This window comes from Myiozetetes cayanensis, unplaced genomic scaffold (assembly GCF_022539395.1).
Source record: "Myiozetetes cayanensis isolate MyiCay16 unplaced genomic scaffold, myiCay2020 scf6-25, whole genome shotgun sequence".
Lineage (NCBI taxonomy): Eukaryota > Metazoa > Chordata > Aves > Passeriformes > Tyrannidae > Myiozetetes > Myiozetetes cayanensis.
In genome coordinates this window covers 61,211,771-61,227,783 of record NW_026087853.1, presented here as the reverse complement: position 1 = coordinate 61,227,783, position 16,013 = coordinate 61,211,771, and the positions used below count along the sequence as shown (strand labels likewise).

General features: G+C 42.4%; 1 protein-coding gene across 1 annotated transcript in view; it reads right to left on the bottom strand.

Annotated features, from left to right (window-relative positions):
• The window catches only part of ABTB2 (ankyrin repeat and BTB domain containing 2), a 114,266-nt gene extending 112,995 nt beyond the window's left edge, over positions 1-1,271 (bottom strand). Inside the window, exon 1 of the mRNA XM_050335203.1 lies at positions 248-1,271. Coding sequence (XP_050191160.1) covers positions 248-1,109 — 862 coding nt within the window. The 5' untranslated portion in view covers positions 1,110-1,271. The remainder of the gene's footprint in view (positions 1-247) is intronic.
• Between the last annotated feature and the right edge of the window lie 14,742 nt (positions 1,272-16,013).

Genomic DNA, 16,013 nt, shown 5'->3' with positions numbered 1-16,013 from the left:
AGGACAACAGGGCTCGGTTTCCCACAGCTTCTGTGCCTTTTCTAAGCTGGGACATCTCAAGAACAGAGCAGGATCGTTCTTGCCTGGTGAAGCCGCCGTGCCCGCTCTGCGCGCACACAAACCACGACCGAGATGCGATCCAGATGGCAAGAACAGCCAAGGAAACCACCGAGTCCACAGAGAGCAGGGGTTTTACTGTAAAGCTCGCTGGTATGAAGACAACAAATCGTAAAAGCTGGGGTCTTACCATTCGCGTTTTTCCCACAGATGAGATGCTCGTAAGGCTGCAACACTCCCCAGAGTTCGGCGTCGTTGTTGATAACCATCTCCAGCACCTCGGCAGAGATCTCCCCGCCGCCGTCCGGGCTCTGGCTCGCCAGAACCCTACCCTTAATCTCTTCCACCAGGTTCTCCATGCAAGCCGTCAGGGAGATGGCCGCGTACTCGTGGATCCTCACCGAGATCCTCGTGTCCACCATCCACCTGAAAAACCTCCCCACCGAGAGGGTGAGGCCGCACCTGGCGGACTTCCCTTTCCTCAGCCCGTCTCCCGCGCTCATGCTGTACAGGGACAGAGCCTTGACGGTGGCCAGCACGCAGCTTTCCGACAGGGACCAGCTCTGGATGAGCTTGATGGCGCTCTGCACCTCGAACCTGGTGCACTTGGAGTGCATCACGCTGAGCCGCTGAGCCTCCCTGGACACCCTGATCAGGGCGCGCCGCAGCAGCTGCGAGAGCCTCCTGACAGCGTCCTGGGAAAAGCTCCTGCCGTGGCCATCTCCCTTCCCTTTGCGCAGGATCCTGCCGATGTCTTCATCGGCCCACGGGTACTCCTCTAGGTCAGGCAGCTTAGGGCACTTGGAGAAGATATCCGCGACCTCGGGGTCCTCCGGCAGAACGGTGTTCACGGTATCCCAGCTGTTGTTCCTACTGTTCATGGAGCCCGAGTAGTACCACCAGTTGCCTCTGTGCTGAGAAGAGGTGAAGGCTTGCGAGTTGGACTTGGAAGAGGAGAGACTAAGGGACCTGCAGGAATCCCCTGCCCCATAACCAGAGTCCAAAGTCAGATCCTCCAGGGTCTTCAGAGTAGAGCTGTATATCCCAGCCATAGGGAAAGGACGGGCTAAAGCCAAGCCGGCAGCACGGCAGCGCGAAAAGGTGAGGCTGGGGCAGAGCCCTACCGAGAGCGCGAAGGAGCCCTCCCCGAGGGCCCGGCTCGCTCCATCGCGGCGGGAGGGAGGCTGGGATGGGGTTATCCCAGCCCCGGGAAGGCTGCGGAGGCTCCGGCGGGCGGGACGGGAGCGCAACTTGCCCCGGGAGCGGCTCCGCCGCCGCATGCAAATGAGGGCTTGGCCGAACAGCCAATCGGCGGCCGAGATGGAGGCCGGCCGGCCAATCAGGGGAGAGGTGGGCGGGGCGAGGGGAGACCGGGACACCGGGATCGGGACACCCGTGCGGGCCGGGTCACCGCCCCGAGAGGGATCACACGAGGCGGCCACGGAGCTCCCGAGTTCCCCCATGGAGCCTTGGCGGGGTTTCCCGGCCTCGGAGCCCCCGCTCGGCCCCGCGCGGAGCGAGGGCGCCCCCGCCCGGCCGCGGCGGGAACGGCAGCGCGGGGCGCGCCTCTTGCCTCGAGTCCTTTGGGGTTTTTAATTTAATATAAATTACTAAATTCGTTTCGAAACGCGCTTTTCACAGCTTGTGGCGAGGCGCGGCCCGTCCCCCCCCCGCGACCCCAGGAGGTCCTGCCCTTCTACAACCACCCGAGCTCCGGAGGGAACGCACGTCCTTGGAAACGGGCATCCTTGATAACGCTGCGATATAAAACGCTTAAAATTGGATTTTTTTTTTTTATCTGTTGGTTCAAAAGGATTCCGAGTTTTCCCTCTCCGCTCTTGCCGCACACTCGCTGCTTGTAAGACATAAGTGAAAAGGTACTTGTTTGAAGACAAGATTTCTCACGAATTATATTCCCACCCCCCTAAATTACAGAGTGGATCTGTAGAACTTGACGCCAAAATATACAGATCTTACACAGTCCTGTAACTTACCTGCAGGTTTAAAAGAAAAAAACAAAACATTATAGATCTTTTCCATAGTAACATCCCTTACAAGATACAGCTTCCAAGCATTATCGGCTTCAACACCTGGAGAATACCTCCCAGAACCTCCTTTTGTGTTTTTGTACACCACTTAGAGACAGTAAGAAATAGATCACAACTATTAGGTATGAATTAAATACTTGAAAAAAACCATATTTTACTGATGCACTTCTGCTCACAGGATCAACCAGCCCCTGTTTGTACTAAAAAAGAGAGGACTTAACAGGGTGTACTAACTTTCTACTGGCTGACCCTTAAAAATGATTAAAAAAAAAAAAAAGAACAAAACCAAAATATCTTCTTTTATCTTTCTTAGATCAAAGCCCAACTGTAATTCAGCTCTCTGCTTTTTCACAGCTTCTCCCCATGAAAACATGAACATAGAGCAAAAGTCGTCTGATAAAACCAGACCCAGTTCTCTCAAAGTCATTCCAATTTATTTGGAAATCTTAACACCTCAGCACCTCATCTGTGCTCCACAGTCCGCTCAGAAATATATTTTTACTACACAACTAATACCTCGCTCAGGTGTTATTTTACAGATCAAAGCTAACTCTGCTATTTTGTCAGATTTTTTAAGGTTTGAGCTCTACTTTTAAGAGTTTCAAACCCAGTGAAGATACCAGAGCTGACAGTGCACACAGTAAATAGGTTTATAAATATGTGACAATGCATAACTGATTCAAACCACAACTTTAAGTATTATGCATTCAGTCAATACACTAATTTTTGAAAATAATCTTTCCTCTCTTACATCTGTATTTAATCCTATCTATTTGGTGCCACGGGCCACTGCAGGGCTCTTAAGCCTGACTTTTGTGGTGCCCATCCCTCACTCCCCACACCTCTCCATTATATCCTCAAAATAAGGGTTTTTTTGGATCTTGTTTTAACAAAACTACCTGTTAATTCTTTAAAGATGGTACAGAGAAAACTTTTCATTTTGTGTTGCCTCTTTGCAAAAGCCTTCCCTAAAACTCATCCCGTTCCATCTACCCCTTAGGATTCATATAAATCTTAAAAAAAAAAAAAAACCAAGGATAAATTGCCATTGAGAATCACTACATAGTTAGCAACTGACATTATTTGGGAAAAATGCAGCTGTGAAATTACTTAAACCATTTTTGTTCCTCCCCTTTATCACACTTCTCTCACGCTCCCACACAGTTTGTTATTCCTTCCCTTTCCCTGCAATTTAACAACACAAAAATCACCTGGCTTTAGCAGTAATGCTTTCCCCCTTCTTCAGACAGCATTTTCTCATTGTTGGGAGTTATAATTTCACGTGTATTTCCTTACACAAACCCACTTTGTTGATAAACCCTTCTCTCCCTGTAAGGCACAGGCGAGGCCAGAGTTTTCCTCAGGCAAACAAACCGTGGAACAGAAGCCCCCAAACATGGAAAAGTTTGTCCTCACTGAAGATTTAAACCTCAAGCTCTAAGATATTGAACACAGTGAAGAACCCAGGTCATGCATCTATGAAAACAACTTATCATTCTGTGATTTACAAGGCACAATAAGAATTTGGCTTTTTTTGCATGTTTCATTAGCAATTACAAGTTATTTTCATATAATAAAAGTCAACTTTCTACAGGCAGAGTTTCTCACGGTCACTTCTCTCTAGAACTGAAGTCTTAAGGAAGTAGAGGGTATCACAAGTCTTTCAGGAACATGAAGAAAACAAATAAAACACACAACAGTGAAAGTTCCACTATAAATAAAAACCTGGCACTCAAGAAGCCCCACTTCCCTTCACCTAAAGAGTTTGGATGTGAATTATTCTAGCTCTGATGAACTACAGAGTTTTAAAATTTGACTTCAAAGTACACCAGAATTCATCAGAATTTAAAAGCCACAGCATTCTCTGATACACAAATAGCAACCGAATGAATAGCCAACTTATTTAAAAATAACAAATTTGTTTTAAAGAAACACAACAGTCAAAGCCAATGCAAAATCCCTATAAAGTTAATCTGTACAAAGACTCCAAACCAATACTTCTTGAAGTAACCCATGAATCTCTTACTTGTTCAAACAAAGTTCAGAGAGCTTCTAGAAAATAACATTCACACATAGACTATTGAGAATAATTTCTGCATCCCATAGAAACTTATTTTGGTCACATGAAGCAAAGAAGACTCAAGAATTTCCAGCAAGACAAAAAAAATAAAAATATATTAATAACAAAACTGTCCTTACCAGAGCCCTCAAAAAAAGCTGCTGAAGTGGAACAACCGAGCCTTAGAGCAGTACCTGGAGCACACCTGGCAGAGGAGCCCTTTTCAAGCCTCATTCCCTGCAGCTGTGGGAGGGGGTGCTGATGAGCCCAGCAGCTGGGACCTGCCACGCCAGGGGTATTTTGGGAAATTTCCTTCTCAAGCTGCTGTCTCTGCCTTGAGCAAGTGCTAATGGCATTTTCCTTGTATAGCTACCTAATTTACTGCATTTTATCTGCACCACTCAGAGCTGACTTTGTTAATAAACTGGAGCTCTGTTAACAGCTGGTGCCCATCACCTGAAAATCAGGGTGAGCCCACACCCCAGAAGATGTGGGGGAAGCAGAGGTGAAGCAGGTGAATCACATATCAGGCCTAAATGAAATGGAAAGAAAAAATTAATTTCCTGCAGTTAGGAGAACACATTTGGCATATTTTCAAAGCAACACTGATGGAGAGAGAACAAAAATCTGATTTTCTGTACAGCAAAGGCAGTCAGTTTATTGTCTAACTGTATTTGATGGTCAGCTGAAAAAGTGATCAAACACTCACTGCTGACCTCACAACTGGCAAAGAAAAAAGAGGAACCAGCTGTATCTTCCAAACTGAAGGGGAGCTTTATTCAACGTGTAATAACTCAGATTCTTCTTCCCTTATTCCTTTTGTGCAGAAGGGGCTTTGCAAAGGTTACAATACTTACATTTCAGAATGTGCTAATTGGTAATTCAGGTAAATGTGCCTGATAGCACCGATTAAAATAACTGAGAAAGAGAACACAGAATGTCATGAATGTAGAATTTCAGGTATAATACTACCCCTGGTGTAAACTTTTCAGGTGAGGTAGAACTCACTGAAGTCTTGTGCAGAGAGTACACCAAAGAAATATTCAGGATTATTAGGAATAAGTGGCTATTCTACCTTCTCGCTGCCTTGGTTTTATCTGTGTGATTTAGCACAGCCTAAATCTACATTTTGCTATTAACAGTTCCACAGAAACACTCCTGCATAACAAATACTGCCTCCATTTTTTTTTTCCTACTCAGCTAATTAGTCTGATAAAAGGCATTACTTGTCCTTACATAACTTGCCTCGCTGAGATCCTTAGGCTGTCAATTAAAACATCATTTCTATTTAAAAAAGATCAGCCAGGTAAATTTGCTTAGCATAAGAAATCAGCCCAGATTAGCTTTACTGTTATTTGTAATGACAGGTAAGGCAGAGCTTCTCAAAATTAATCCTGTCAGGAAATGAGGGGTCATGTCTATCATGGCTAACAGTGACTGCTCAGCAAAGACCTTTTAAAAAACATTAATTGCTGAAGATTTTATGTAACAACCTGCTCCTGACACACATTTTCAAGAATGGAAAGCATAAGAGCCACTGAGAATCTATTAAAAACATGCTTTCTACTTTCAAAAGCTGCCTTTTGTAGTAGATATAATTAAAGAGATAAGTAAGGTGGAGTGAATTCTCCTCCGGGGAGGAGTAACCACCTGCATCACTGCATGCTGGGGGCTCACCAGCTGGAAACAGCTTTGGATTAACATATCTGGTGGTCCTGTTGGAAAACAAGTCGGATGTGAGCTGGCAGTACATCCTTGTGGTTAATTTAGTTTTTGATATCTCTTAATTCAGCATACATTTCACAGGTGAAGCATCTTTAACTCAAACACTAAGAATGAAAGTGGCATTGAAGGTGCTTCCTACACTTGTTAGATGCAGGGAATAGCCTCCTTCCTCAGCCACAGTTCCACTTGTAATGTGTTTATTCTGTTTGTTTTGAAAACATTTTGAAGTAGAGAAGGCAAACTAACCCTGGAAATAACCAGTGACATTTCACCTAATTTAAAATGCAATCCTCAACAAACATTGGACATTTCTGCCCAGAAATTTGGAGTGGATGAAGGCACTGAGGCCTCTTTTCTCACCTTCTCATTCTTCTCATTTCAGCTCTGACTATTAATTACAATTTTACAGTGCCTACATTTTCTTTATCATGGAACAACTGGAACATTCTGAGAGCCATCAGGCATTACCAAATAGCTGCAAATAATGATGTTGTTCTTCAGCATTTAACAGCTACTAATTCCTAACATCCAGCTATAAAGTTACAGCAGGATAAACTTCCCCAGTCACCCAGATACTTAACCCTGACATAACACCAGATCTGCCAAGCCTGTATGATTAGCTACCAGTGTGAAATAACTCTTGGGAGGCACTTAAAATAGTCTCAGTTATCATGGGGTCACACGTCACATTTCCAGTACCGTATCACAAACCTGCTGCAGCTCCGGGGGCCAAAATACTCACAGATTTGGAAGAACTTCATGCCAAAATTGCACTTATTGCTGTGACTGTTATATTAACCTGTCTCATGAGGCGCTTGATAGAGCAAATTAAATGTATTGATGGCATAGGATGTGTGTCATGTTTCCTGGGATGTGTGCACTGAAATAATGTTCATGTCCTCTATTGCCTCTTATTAGCCTGGGACACACCAGTCACTGTGATCACAGAGTCGATGGATAGAATAGCCATAGTTAAATACTGTCTTTTTCATAATCCTGAGCAGTCAGGAAGCCAAACAGAGTATCATCTAACAGTGCTGTGAAGTGGATGCCTGAAAGCTTACGGGTCCATGCTGAGATCAGTGGTTATATACAACAGCAAACAGTGCTGAAAAGAACTGAAGACAAATTATTAGGGGACATTCAAGGGCAAACCCCAAACCCTAATGAGTTCTGGGACCATTCAGAGCTGCAGGGTTTACCGTGGTACTGACGTGCAGGATCCCACTCCACGAGGTTCTGCACTGGCCGTGTGCATAAATTCAGCTTCCCCGGTTGGGCTCAGACCTTTGTTTTCCCGAGGAATGCGAGGTTTGTTGTGCTTAGACTTTGTTTTCCCGAGGAATACGAGGTTTGTTGTGCTCAGACCTTTGTTTTCCCGAGGAATGCGAGGTTTGTTGTGCTTAGACTTTGTTTTCCCAAGGAATAGAGACTTTGCAGGATCGGGAGCTGTGCTTTACCGCAGGGACCCAGTGTCTCCCTCTTGTGGCCGGGATGGGTAATGACGCGACAGCACGGACCGTCGGCTGCTCCAGGCTACCCAAAAAACGTGGAATAACTCAATTCCCAAAGAACGAGGGGAAGGACAGAGGGCAGCTGTGACACTCCTGATGGAATGGGGGCACGGCCGGGCACGTCCCGTGATGTGGCACCATCACAAGGTTCTTGCCTCACGGAGGGCTCAGCGTGAGCAACACCTCTCATATGGAACTGCTTGGAATAGCTGCAGGATCGCCCGGAGCGGCAGCTGGACCGCGTGGCAATGAAACCACCGGCTTTCTATTTATAAAACTAGCGACAGAGGCCTGCTTTCTTCCCGTATCCCGAGCCTAAAGCCTCTGGAACGGGGAGCCCCCTTTCCCTTGCAGTGTGCTGGCAGAGCACCGTGCCCTGTTGCAGGCGCTTGCCCCACAGAGGCAAAACCTGCAATTCCGCACGAGGAGGAGATTTCAAGCTGCTCGTTTGCACATCACATTCCCGGAGCAGCACCCGAGGAGGCGCTGTGCCTGCCGACCCCGGCATCTCTCTGTGGAACAGGGAACTCCTGAGTGGGAAAGTGCAAGGAGAGAGGAAGGAAAACGCAGATGAGACGGGGATGTGAAAACAGCACGAGGAGAGAAATCAAGCTGACACGGTCATGACCAGTGCAGTGTGGAAGTGGAACTCGCCTGCTGTATTTTTCTGTTCTTCACTAGGTGCAGAGTGAACCAAACGCTGCAGGAGGTGTGCTGACTGTCCCTGCACCAGGGTGATGTCACATCATTTGTATAAACTGCACTGCAGGGTGCTGGTGATGCTGCTTCCATGGGAAGGGTGGGTGGAATGGGGTTTGCACCTCCTTTTTCTGGTTTGCACTGAAAAGATTTGTGGGAAAATCCTCAGTGAATCAGTACTACCAGCAACAAAATAATGACCGAAAGAATGCCAGATATTTTAGAATTACAGAGAAAAACCACAACAAAATATCTTTACTTGCAGAATTTTCTCTTCTCTAAGATCTTCCCACTGTTTTATTTTGTGGTCCCTAATTTACTATTCTTTGATTTTTCTGGTAAACTCCAGAGTTTTAGCCCTTTCCACTATACACTAGAAAACCTTGCCTACCTGCACATAAATCCAAAATAGAAGTCTATAAATTTTTCATTCTGAGGTATATTTCATGTTGTTTAAAAATGCCTCAGAGCCAAGAGTGTGTAAAGTTAATTTAGTAAATAAATAAGTGGTTGTTCAAAATTAGGCTGAAATTTTAATAAACTTATATCTAAAATTTGTAAAACCTATGTGAAAAGTGCTGTATAACTCACCCTGGGTTGGGTTTTTTTAATGAAATAAAAATAATTCCAAAAACCAAACAAACCAGGAAAAAAAAAGCTTTCTAACATTAGCAGGCCACTAAAACATGAATATTTGAGATAGAGGAAAAATCTTTTTTTCTCTCTCAGAGATTCTGTAAAAGAGTTTCAAGGAGATATTTTTATTTATTTAATATCATATAAATATTTACAATATTCGTAATATTTATATCTGTAGTATCGTAAGAGCACAGTAACTAGTTTTCTAGTATTTATCACCAAATTATATTGCCCTTACTACAAATTTTAGAAACCTTCTTCAATGAGATATAATCTCAGTAGGTTGGGAGCAGGAATTTGTTTGGTTGGACATTTATTGCCCAAGTGAGCAGACTAATTAATGAAAACTTTCTGAGTTAATATGGCAGAAAGTAATTTGTATAAAGCAGTGATCACTCTTTCTCAGCCTGTTTCTTCCTAGTTTTTATGTGGATGGACAGTCTTTTACCACCTCACTATTTTTGTGGAATGTGCATCCCGTAGTTTTGCTACAGCTGAAGAGCATCCAACCCAAAAAGGAAAATCCTGGAAAAAAACATTAGGGAAACAATCCCACACCGGGGTTCCAAAGCTCCCTGTCAGCTCACTCCAGGCACATGCTGTGAATTAATTAGCACTGTTGGCCCAGGAGCCACCTGGTCTGAATGGATGTAACGCCATCCAGCTCCCTGCATCCCTAATTCCAGGTGTGACACAGCGCTGCTTGTTATCACACAGCCCAGGAATAGTTTTCCAACGAGGAGGCCGCCGACACGGGCCAGTTTGTCATTGCCACTCGGGATGAGACACGCTGGGAGCCATGGGGACACAATTACCAGCTCCCTTTTGTTCCACCTGCGTCACTGGGAAGGAATTCCTGGGACACCTCACCTGTGATGGAGGGATCACAGTGCTATGGAATGTTCACTGGTCCCCAAAAATATAGGAACAGGCTGTGGGATCCCGTAAAAGGGTGGGTATTACCAGCATTCTGGAGGATGGGATCCATCAGAGCTCAATAAAGTAGCCGTGTCAGAAGTTGATAAAATAATTAAATTACAGGAAGAATTGGAGGGTGGATGTTGCAGGTTAAGTTATCAGCACTGGATAACAGCTAAAACCTCCACCTTCTGTACCTTAAAACAGAGAGGGATACACCAAATCCATTGGGAATACCTAGAAGTTAAATCTCAAGTACAGGGGAATAGGATATGTTGGTTACAATCCCTACAAGTGGTAAGGAGGAAAAGGAGAAAAGCATCAATACAGAAGAAAATGGTGAAAAGCCTCAGGAATCTCCCATGCAGCCAGAAAACTGAGATATCTCAGCCTTCCACATCCTGAAATCTATTTTCAGATTTCAGGAATATTTGTGAATAAAGACGCGAAACAGAAGAGGGATTAGCATGCTGGGAAAACAAATAAAAAAACCCCCTACTACATTAACAACTACAAAAAAAGGGAAAAAAATGTAAGCTTCCAAAATGTTAACCTCCTCAGCCAAATAATATGACAACAAGAGAGCTCCTGAAAAATAGCTGTTTTCACTCTGGGTGAATCAAAAGTAGTTGGATATCAAAATTAGGCCTAATTTTTATGGTTAGTATCATGGAGCTGTAAAAACGTATCAAATTATTTTAGACTAAAAGTATTGAAAAAATGAAGGCAGCATATCCAGTGAAAAATGTGCGTTCCTCTTAAAATTGTTTGGAAGTCCACGTTTTGGATCAAGACCCAACTGTGCTGTTCAACCACTGCCCTTAATCCAAGAAAAATAGGAAATGCACATAAACAAAGCTGGACAGGAATGCTGATGGATCCCTGTGGATCTGCTCCAAAGGGATTAATGTGTTTATAAGTTTGGTGGTTTGTAAGTTATGATCTGTATTTCATTTTTATACCTCTGTCAGAAATTTCTTGGCAATGTAAATGGCTTGTAAACCTCTCATAAATATCCTGTAAAGGGCCAGCCAGGGTGCAGGCAACAATTAGTAGCTAGAAAGAAACATATCAATTAACCTGGCAGCTTAATGTCAACCTCCAGGAAAAGAAAAACAAAACACATTGATTATTTGTTGTAGTTTCCAGATAAGTTTCACCTCTTGGTTGTCACGGAACAGCCAAGTTCTGTGTTGATGGGTCAAAATCTTTTTATCTCTTTTAGCAACTTTTGTAAGGAAGATGCACGTTTGTAAAAACACAGCTCTGCATACACATAAAAAAAAGAGAAAATCTTTAAGATATCTAAAATTGAATTCAGTGTCTGACTAAATGCTGTAGTTATGGATTTTTTTTTTTTTTTTACTATATTAAATGCTTCCATAATTTCACTTTACCTATTTGAGGCCACAAGTTTTCTATTAATGGCAAACCTTGGAAAAATGAGGTCAAATATACAGAAGACAACTCTGGCTTCAAGAACAGCCACACCTAAATACGTGGAATAAAACCTGCTGTTTGTTTTCCAGGCATCTGCCTGTGGCCAAAACACTCAAGGTCTTGTGCAGGGCTTTAATCCAGAAGCAGGTCCCTGGCAGTTGTGTAAATCTTAAAGCAAACAGCGGCCACCTTTGCAACCCATAACGATACATAACCAGGCAGGGTGGAAAATGGCTTTTAGCCAAGGCCTGGAACAGCAGCTCCAACAAGAGAGCCGGGGCAAAGGGCATCAGCCAGCTCCTGGATATGGCAGGCACTGGGCTGGATCAGTTATTCCAGGCTGGAAATGCTGGTTGATGTTTATTCAGTGTGCTGCTGACTGCTAACGTTTCACTCTGACCCTGCACCTTGATTCTTCCAATCTCCTAAGACCCCAGGATTTTTTGCAGTCTTTCTTGTTGTCAAAAGGAAGATACGTAAAGCAGATGGTTTACAGATTTTTTTTGCCACTGTTCTATCCTTAGATGCCTCCTATTGTGATGTAAAATAGGGTGAGTGGCAGCTGCTTCAAGGGAAAAAGAAGGCTAAAATATTCACACCAAAATAAAAACAGATTTTCAAAGATACTGAGAGCCTGCAGCTCCTATCAATTCAAGCAATACTAATCAGTGTGCTGGTGCCCCAAGATTAATTATTCCCTTGGTTCTATTTGCCCCCATCTCAAGGGACAAGTCTTATGTCTACGGCTGTTACTCCTCTTAAAAGGGACAACTAAAGACATGCCACAATTCATCTTCTAGAATAAAACAGATTTTTAAAACTGCATTTATCTCACAGTTCATCGAAATTACCTTAAAAAAGTTGGAGTTATGCTCAGCATCTCTTGATTAATGAAAATGAATCAGTGATGAGCTGCCATTGAGTATTTTAAAGTTTTCAGGGCAAAAAAGAAGGTGTAAGAGAAAAGATATTAAGCTACATTTGGATTATAAGCATATCAAACTCAGAAAATATTATCTTAATGGGATCCTGGCAGGCAATCTGAACACTGGGAGTTAGCAGCAATTCGCTCCAGGTGATTCCATGGGAACTTGACCCATCCAGTCGGCAGGGCAGATTATTGTATATGTAAAGTGCTCTCTGGAACTGTGGCACCCAAATACCACGTGTCCCTGTTCCAGTTGTCACATGCACTGCAAGAGGCTTTGATGTCTCTGTGCTTGCAGAGCTTCACATCTTTCACAACTGACACGAAAAATATAGATCCAGCCTTTTTTTTAGACACCTAAGCATCATTACCTGCCTGACTTAAACCCCCAGGTTTAAGTTTTGCCTTAGTGACCGGGTCAAGTATGGAGAATTTTTAGCTGTTTGCCCATTGGTTTAAAAAATAATGACATTTTCTCTTTTTGCACCTTGCAAACCTTCTTCTTTGTCTTTCCTTGTTTACCAACATCCATATTTGCTCTCGTGACACAAATCCCTCTCATTGGTTACCATTCCACTGTTTTGTTTGGTTTTTTTCCCATAAACTTCCCGTGATGACATTATAGTCTCTTCCAGTCCCCACCATGATCCATAAGAAAATTCAGAAATCACCAGTGGAAGAACAATGCGTGATCAGATCCCAAATTTTAACACTGTTTTAGGACCAAAACTAACTGAAATTTGAGGTTTAAGCCACGCCTAAATCCATCCTAGCTGGTGTTATTTACCTGCAACCTAAATGTCAGTCAGGCACTCAAAATTACACTAATCAGGGCTTTTCTTTCCCTGCTAAAACCAGTGTGGGTATTGTAAGGCATATATGCCTATATCCAAATTTTTCAGAGGCACGGATCTAATTTTTTCCTGGCAATGAAACAACAGCCAGATTTTCCAGTCCTGCTGGGCAGCCAACATTTTTTAATTGCCTTTAATTTTCTGGAAATCCGATTGGTTTGAAAAACCAGTTCACTGAGGATTCTCTTCTTTCTGGAGGATCAGAACACGTGAAATGACACCCATTGTGCCACGGTATCTCCTGGATCAGACATCTCTATTTATACATGCAAACACCCAGCGTGCCAATTAAGCACTTGACTAATTTAAAGTACATGTGACTAAGTCACACTAATGGGTGACCCATTTAAAAGCTTCAGAGCTTCTGGTTCTAAAAACTGGACAAAATATTGCTGTGTTTAGCTGGAAAACTTTTCTTATGCAGAATGAAGACGTTGTGGGCAAAACCATGTTTCAAAATAGAGGTTTTATTAACTGCAGTTCAGTAAATGCTTCAGATAATGCTGCTAATAATACAGAGGACAAGTGCAGGAAAATATTCATAACCTTATGGGTGCTTGAGCTTGAAAAGGAATCAAATAAAACGAGATACATTAACAAAAGAAAATTGTATGTGCATGATGTGAAATGATTTTAGGGATGTAATTTTATGGAGTAAAACCATAAATATCTAGGATGCCAAACACATGTTTAAATAGCTAACCACTTGACAAGTGTTGCATTTCTTATTCTTGTTCTTCTTTCACTTATCTCAAAGACTATATTACAGCTGTCTTTCCAGCACTAAATATGAAACACAACTTGTTGATGATGACCATGAGTCCTGTTTATGAAAATCAATAAATGATTGCAAACCATTAACACAGATAATTACATTCTGGTTTTGCTAAAAAATACCCAAAAAATTAATTTACTCTAGGACTGGTGTATCCATTGGCATTTAGGAACCTCAAAGTTTGAAGACATCGAGTTCAAAATCACTGAAGTCACTCTCGGGTTTTCAGCGTTTTCCACTAGATCTGGTAACTGAAAACACAAAATTTAAAACTCTACATGTGGCCAAGTTACCGAATTATAAACTTACCATTGTGGTGGTTCAAGCTGTAATTGCTTTCAGACATATCCCACAGAGCACATAGAAATCCCCAGTTTATTATTACCTATCTCTTCTTGCATCTCTCCTCCTCACCACATGCTATGTCCAGCATCTCCCACGTGTCACCCAGAGGCTGCAAGGCCTTTAAGAGCATGAAATCCATGTCTATGTAATTGCAAGTTGGACATATAAAATTGTTTTGGGTGTGTATTGTCACCTTGGAATTAAGACAGACAGTATGTTGTGTCTGCTGTATTACAATAGACACCAATCTGTTGTTTCTATTCATGTGTCTCTGCTTTTTTTTTCTAAAATATAATAGCAGCCTTCTTTTCCTGCCTGTGTTTGCCATACTCAACCTCATGTCATGTGAGTGAACAGATAAATATTAGTCTGTGTTGCTCTTCCAGCGATTTTTCTGGGCCCTGATATTTACACCAGGTGTGACAGCAAAAGGACGGGTGGCAAAGCCATTTGCAGAGGTCCCTGAGGTACTGTAAATATCCAGTGGTTGGCTATTTATAAAGGGCAGTTAACTATTTCAAGTGTTGAGAACAGATTCATTATATTGCTTCACAGCTGGAGCACGGGCAGTGCTGAATTTGTTTCGTGACTGAAAACTCAGTAATACCAAACTCAGTAATACCAATTATATTTTCATTATGTGAGCCTAAACAAGAGTTTTTATGTTTTTCTTTCTGATTTTACTCCTTGCAGCACAGGTAGAAAATGCAGCCAAGCCTCACCTCTAGATAAATAATTTGGATACTCTGGAAGATACACGTTTGAACATATTTAGTGGAAGGGTCAGAAATTAGGTTTCCCAATCCTGTGAGAACTGTTCTCATCAGTTATCAACTTGATTAAGAAATGGCTGCTCTCTGCCTTGTGCTTCTCTTTTCCGATCTTTTAGAATAAACTAAAGGTTTGGGTGCCCGTGTAATTTAATTAGCAAAGCAACAGACACTATGGACCTTCTCCTCAGCTAATTCCCTTGGGTGTAAAACACTGAATGATGTGTTTTATTTACAGCACAACCATGTATGTGTGCGTGAGTGACACTGACGCTGCAGGTTTGTGTTTAAACTCACCTTAAATACAGAAAACAGGACACAAATGAAAAGCATCATGACTTTTAATCTCCCAAAATCTTAATTAAGGGTGAAGTGTGGTTTGGATTGTGCCTCAGAAAGTCATGCAACGACACAGAACCAGTCTCCCCAGGTAAATAAAGGGGATTAATTTGGAATTGTTAATGGTTTGTTTACTTAATGCATGCATAACAGGAGGCTCACACAGGCAAATAAGAAGCCGCAGGAAACAAATATCAAGATAGAAGGGCGGAAAAAAGAAATAAATGAAGATACCACAGCAAGGAACTGTGGGATTCAAACCAGTATTCACTGCTTTCTTCACTAAAAAAGTAGAAAATTAGAGCAAGATAAGGGATAAATGTGTTTGTGTCAGGCTTAGCTTTGTATGACCTTTCTTATGAAACACAGTCCCTAGGTTTTAGTTAAGCTGAAGTGCAAACACTGCTTGCAATGCATGCCATTGATGTTGCCACCTGCTCTCCCTTGGGTTTTATTTTTGTTTTTGCGCATTTCCTTGGTCAATATTTAATCTCTTCTTGTTTGTTTTCTTATGCAAACATACATCTATGTACATACACATATATTTTTTTCTCTAGCATATAATAAATAAGAAGGGTTAATGGGAGAAGAATCAGTTTTTGCAAAGTACTCTTATTTTGAAGCAGATTTGTGACCAGCAAGTTTATCGACACACCTTGACCAGCAACGTTAAACTTTAAAGGAAAAGCAAACAATAGCTTTTCATGAAAATGTCCACATTTCCCTCGTGTTGCTGATTTAGCAAACTGAAATATCAATCACTGATTTAAAAAAAAAATCATGTGTGTGCACTCCTAATATTAAATCTAGGTCTAACAGTGGGTATAGTCTGCTGATGTATACCTTGTATAGAAATATCAGAAACATAGCTGATCTTTCTTGCTCTTCTTTATGATGTTGGTT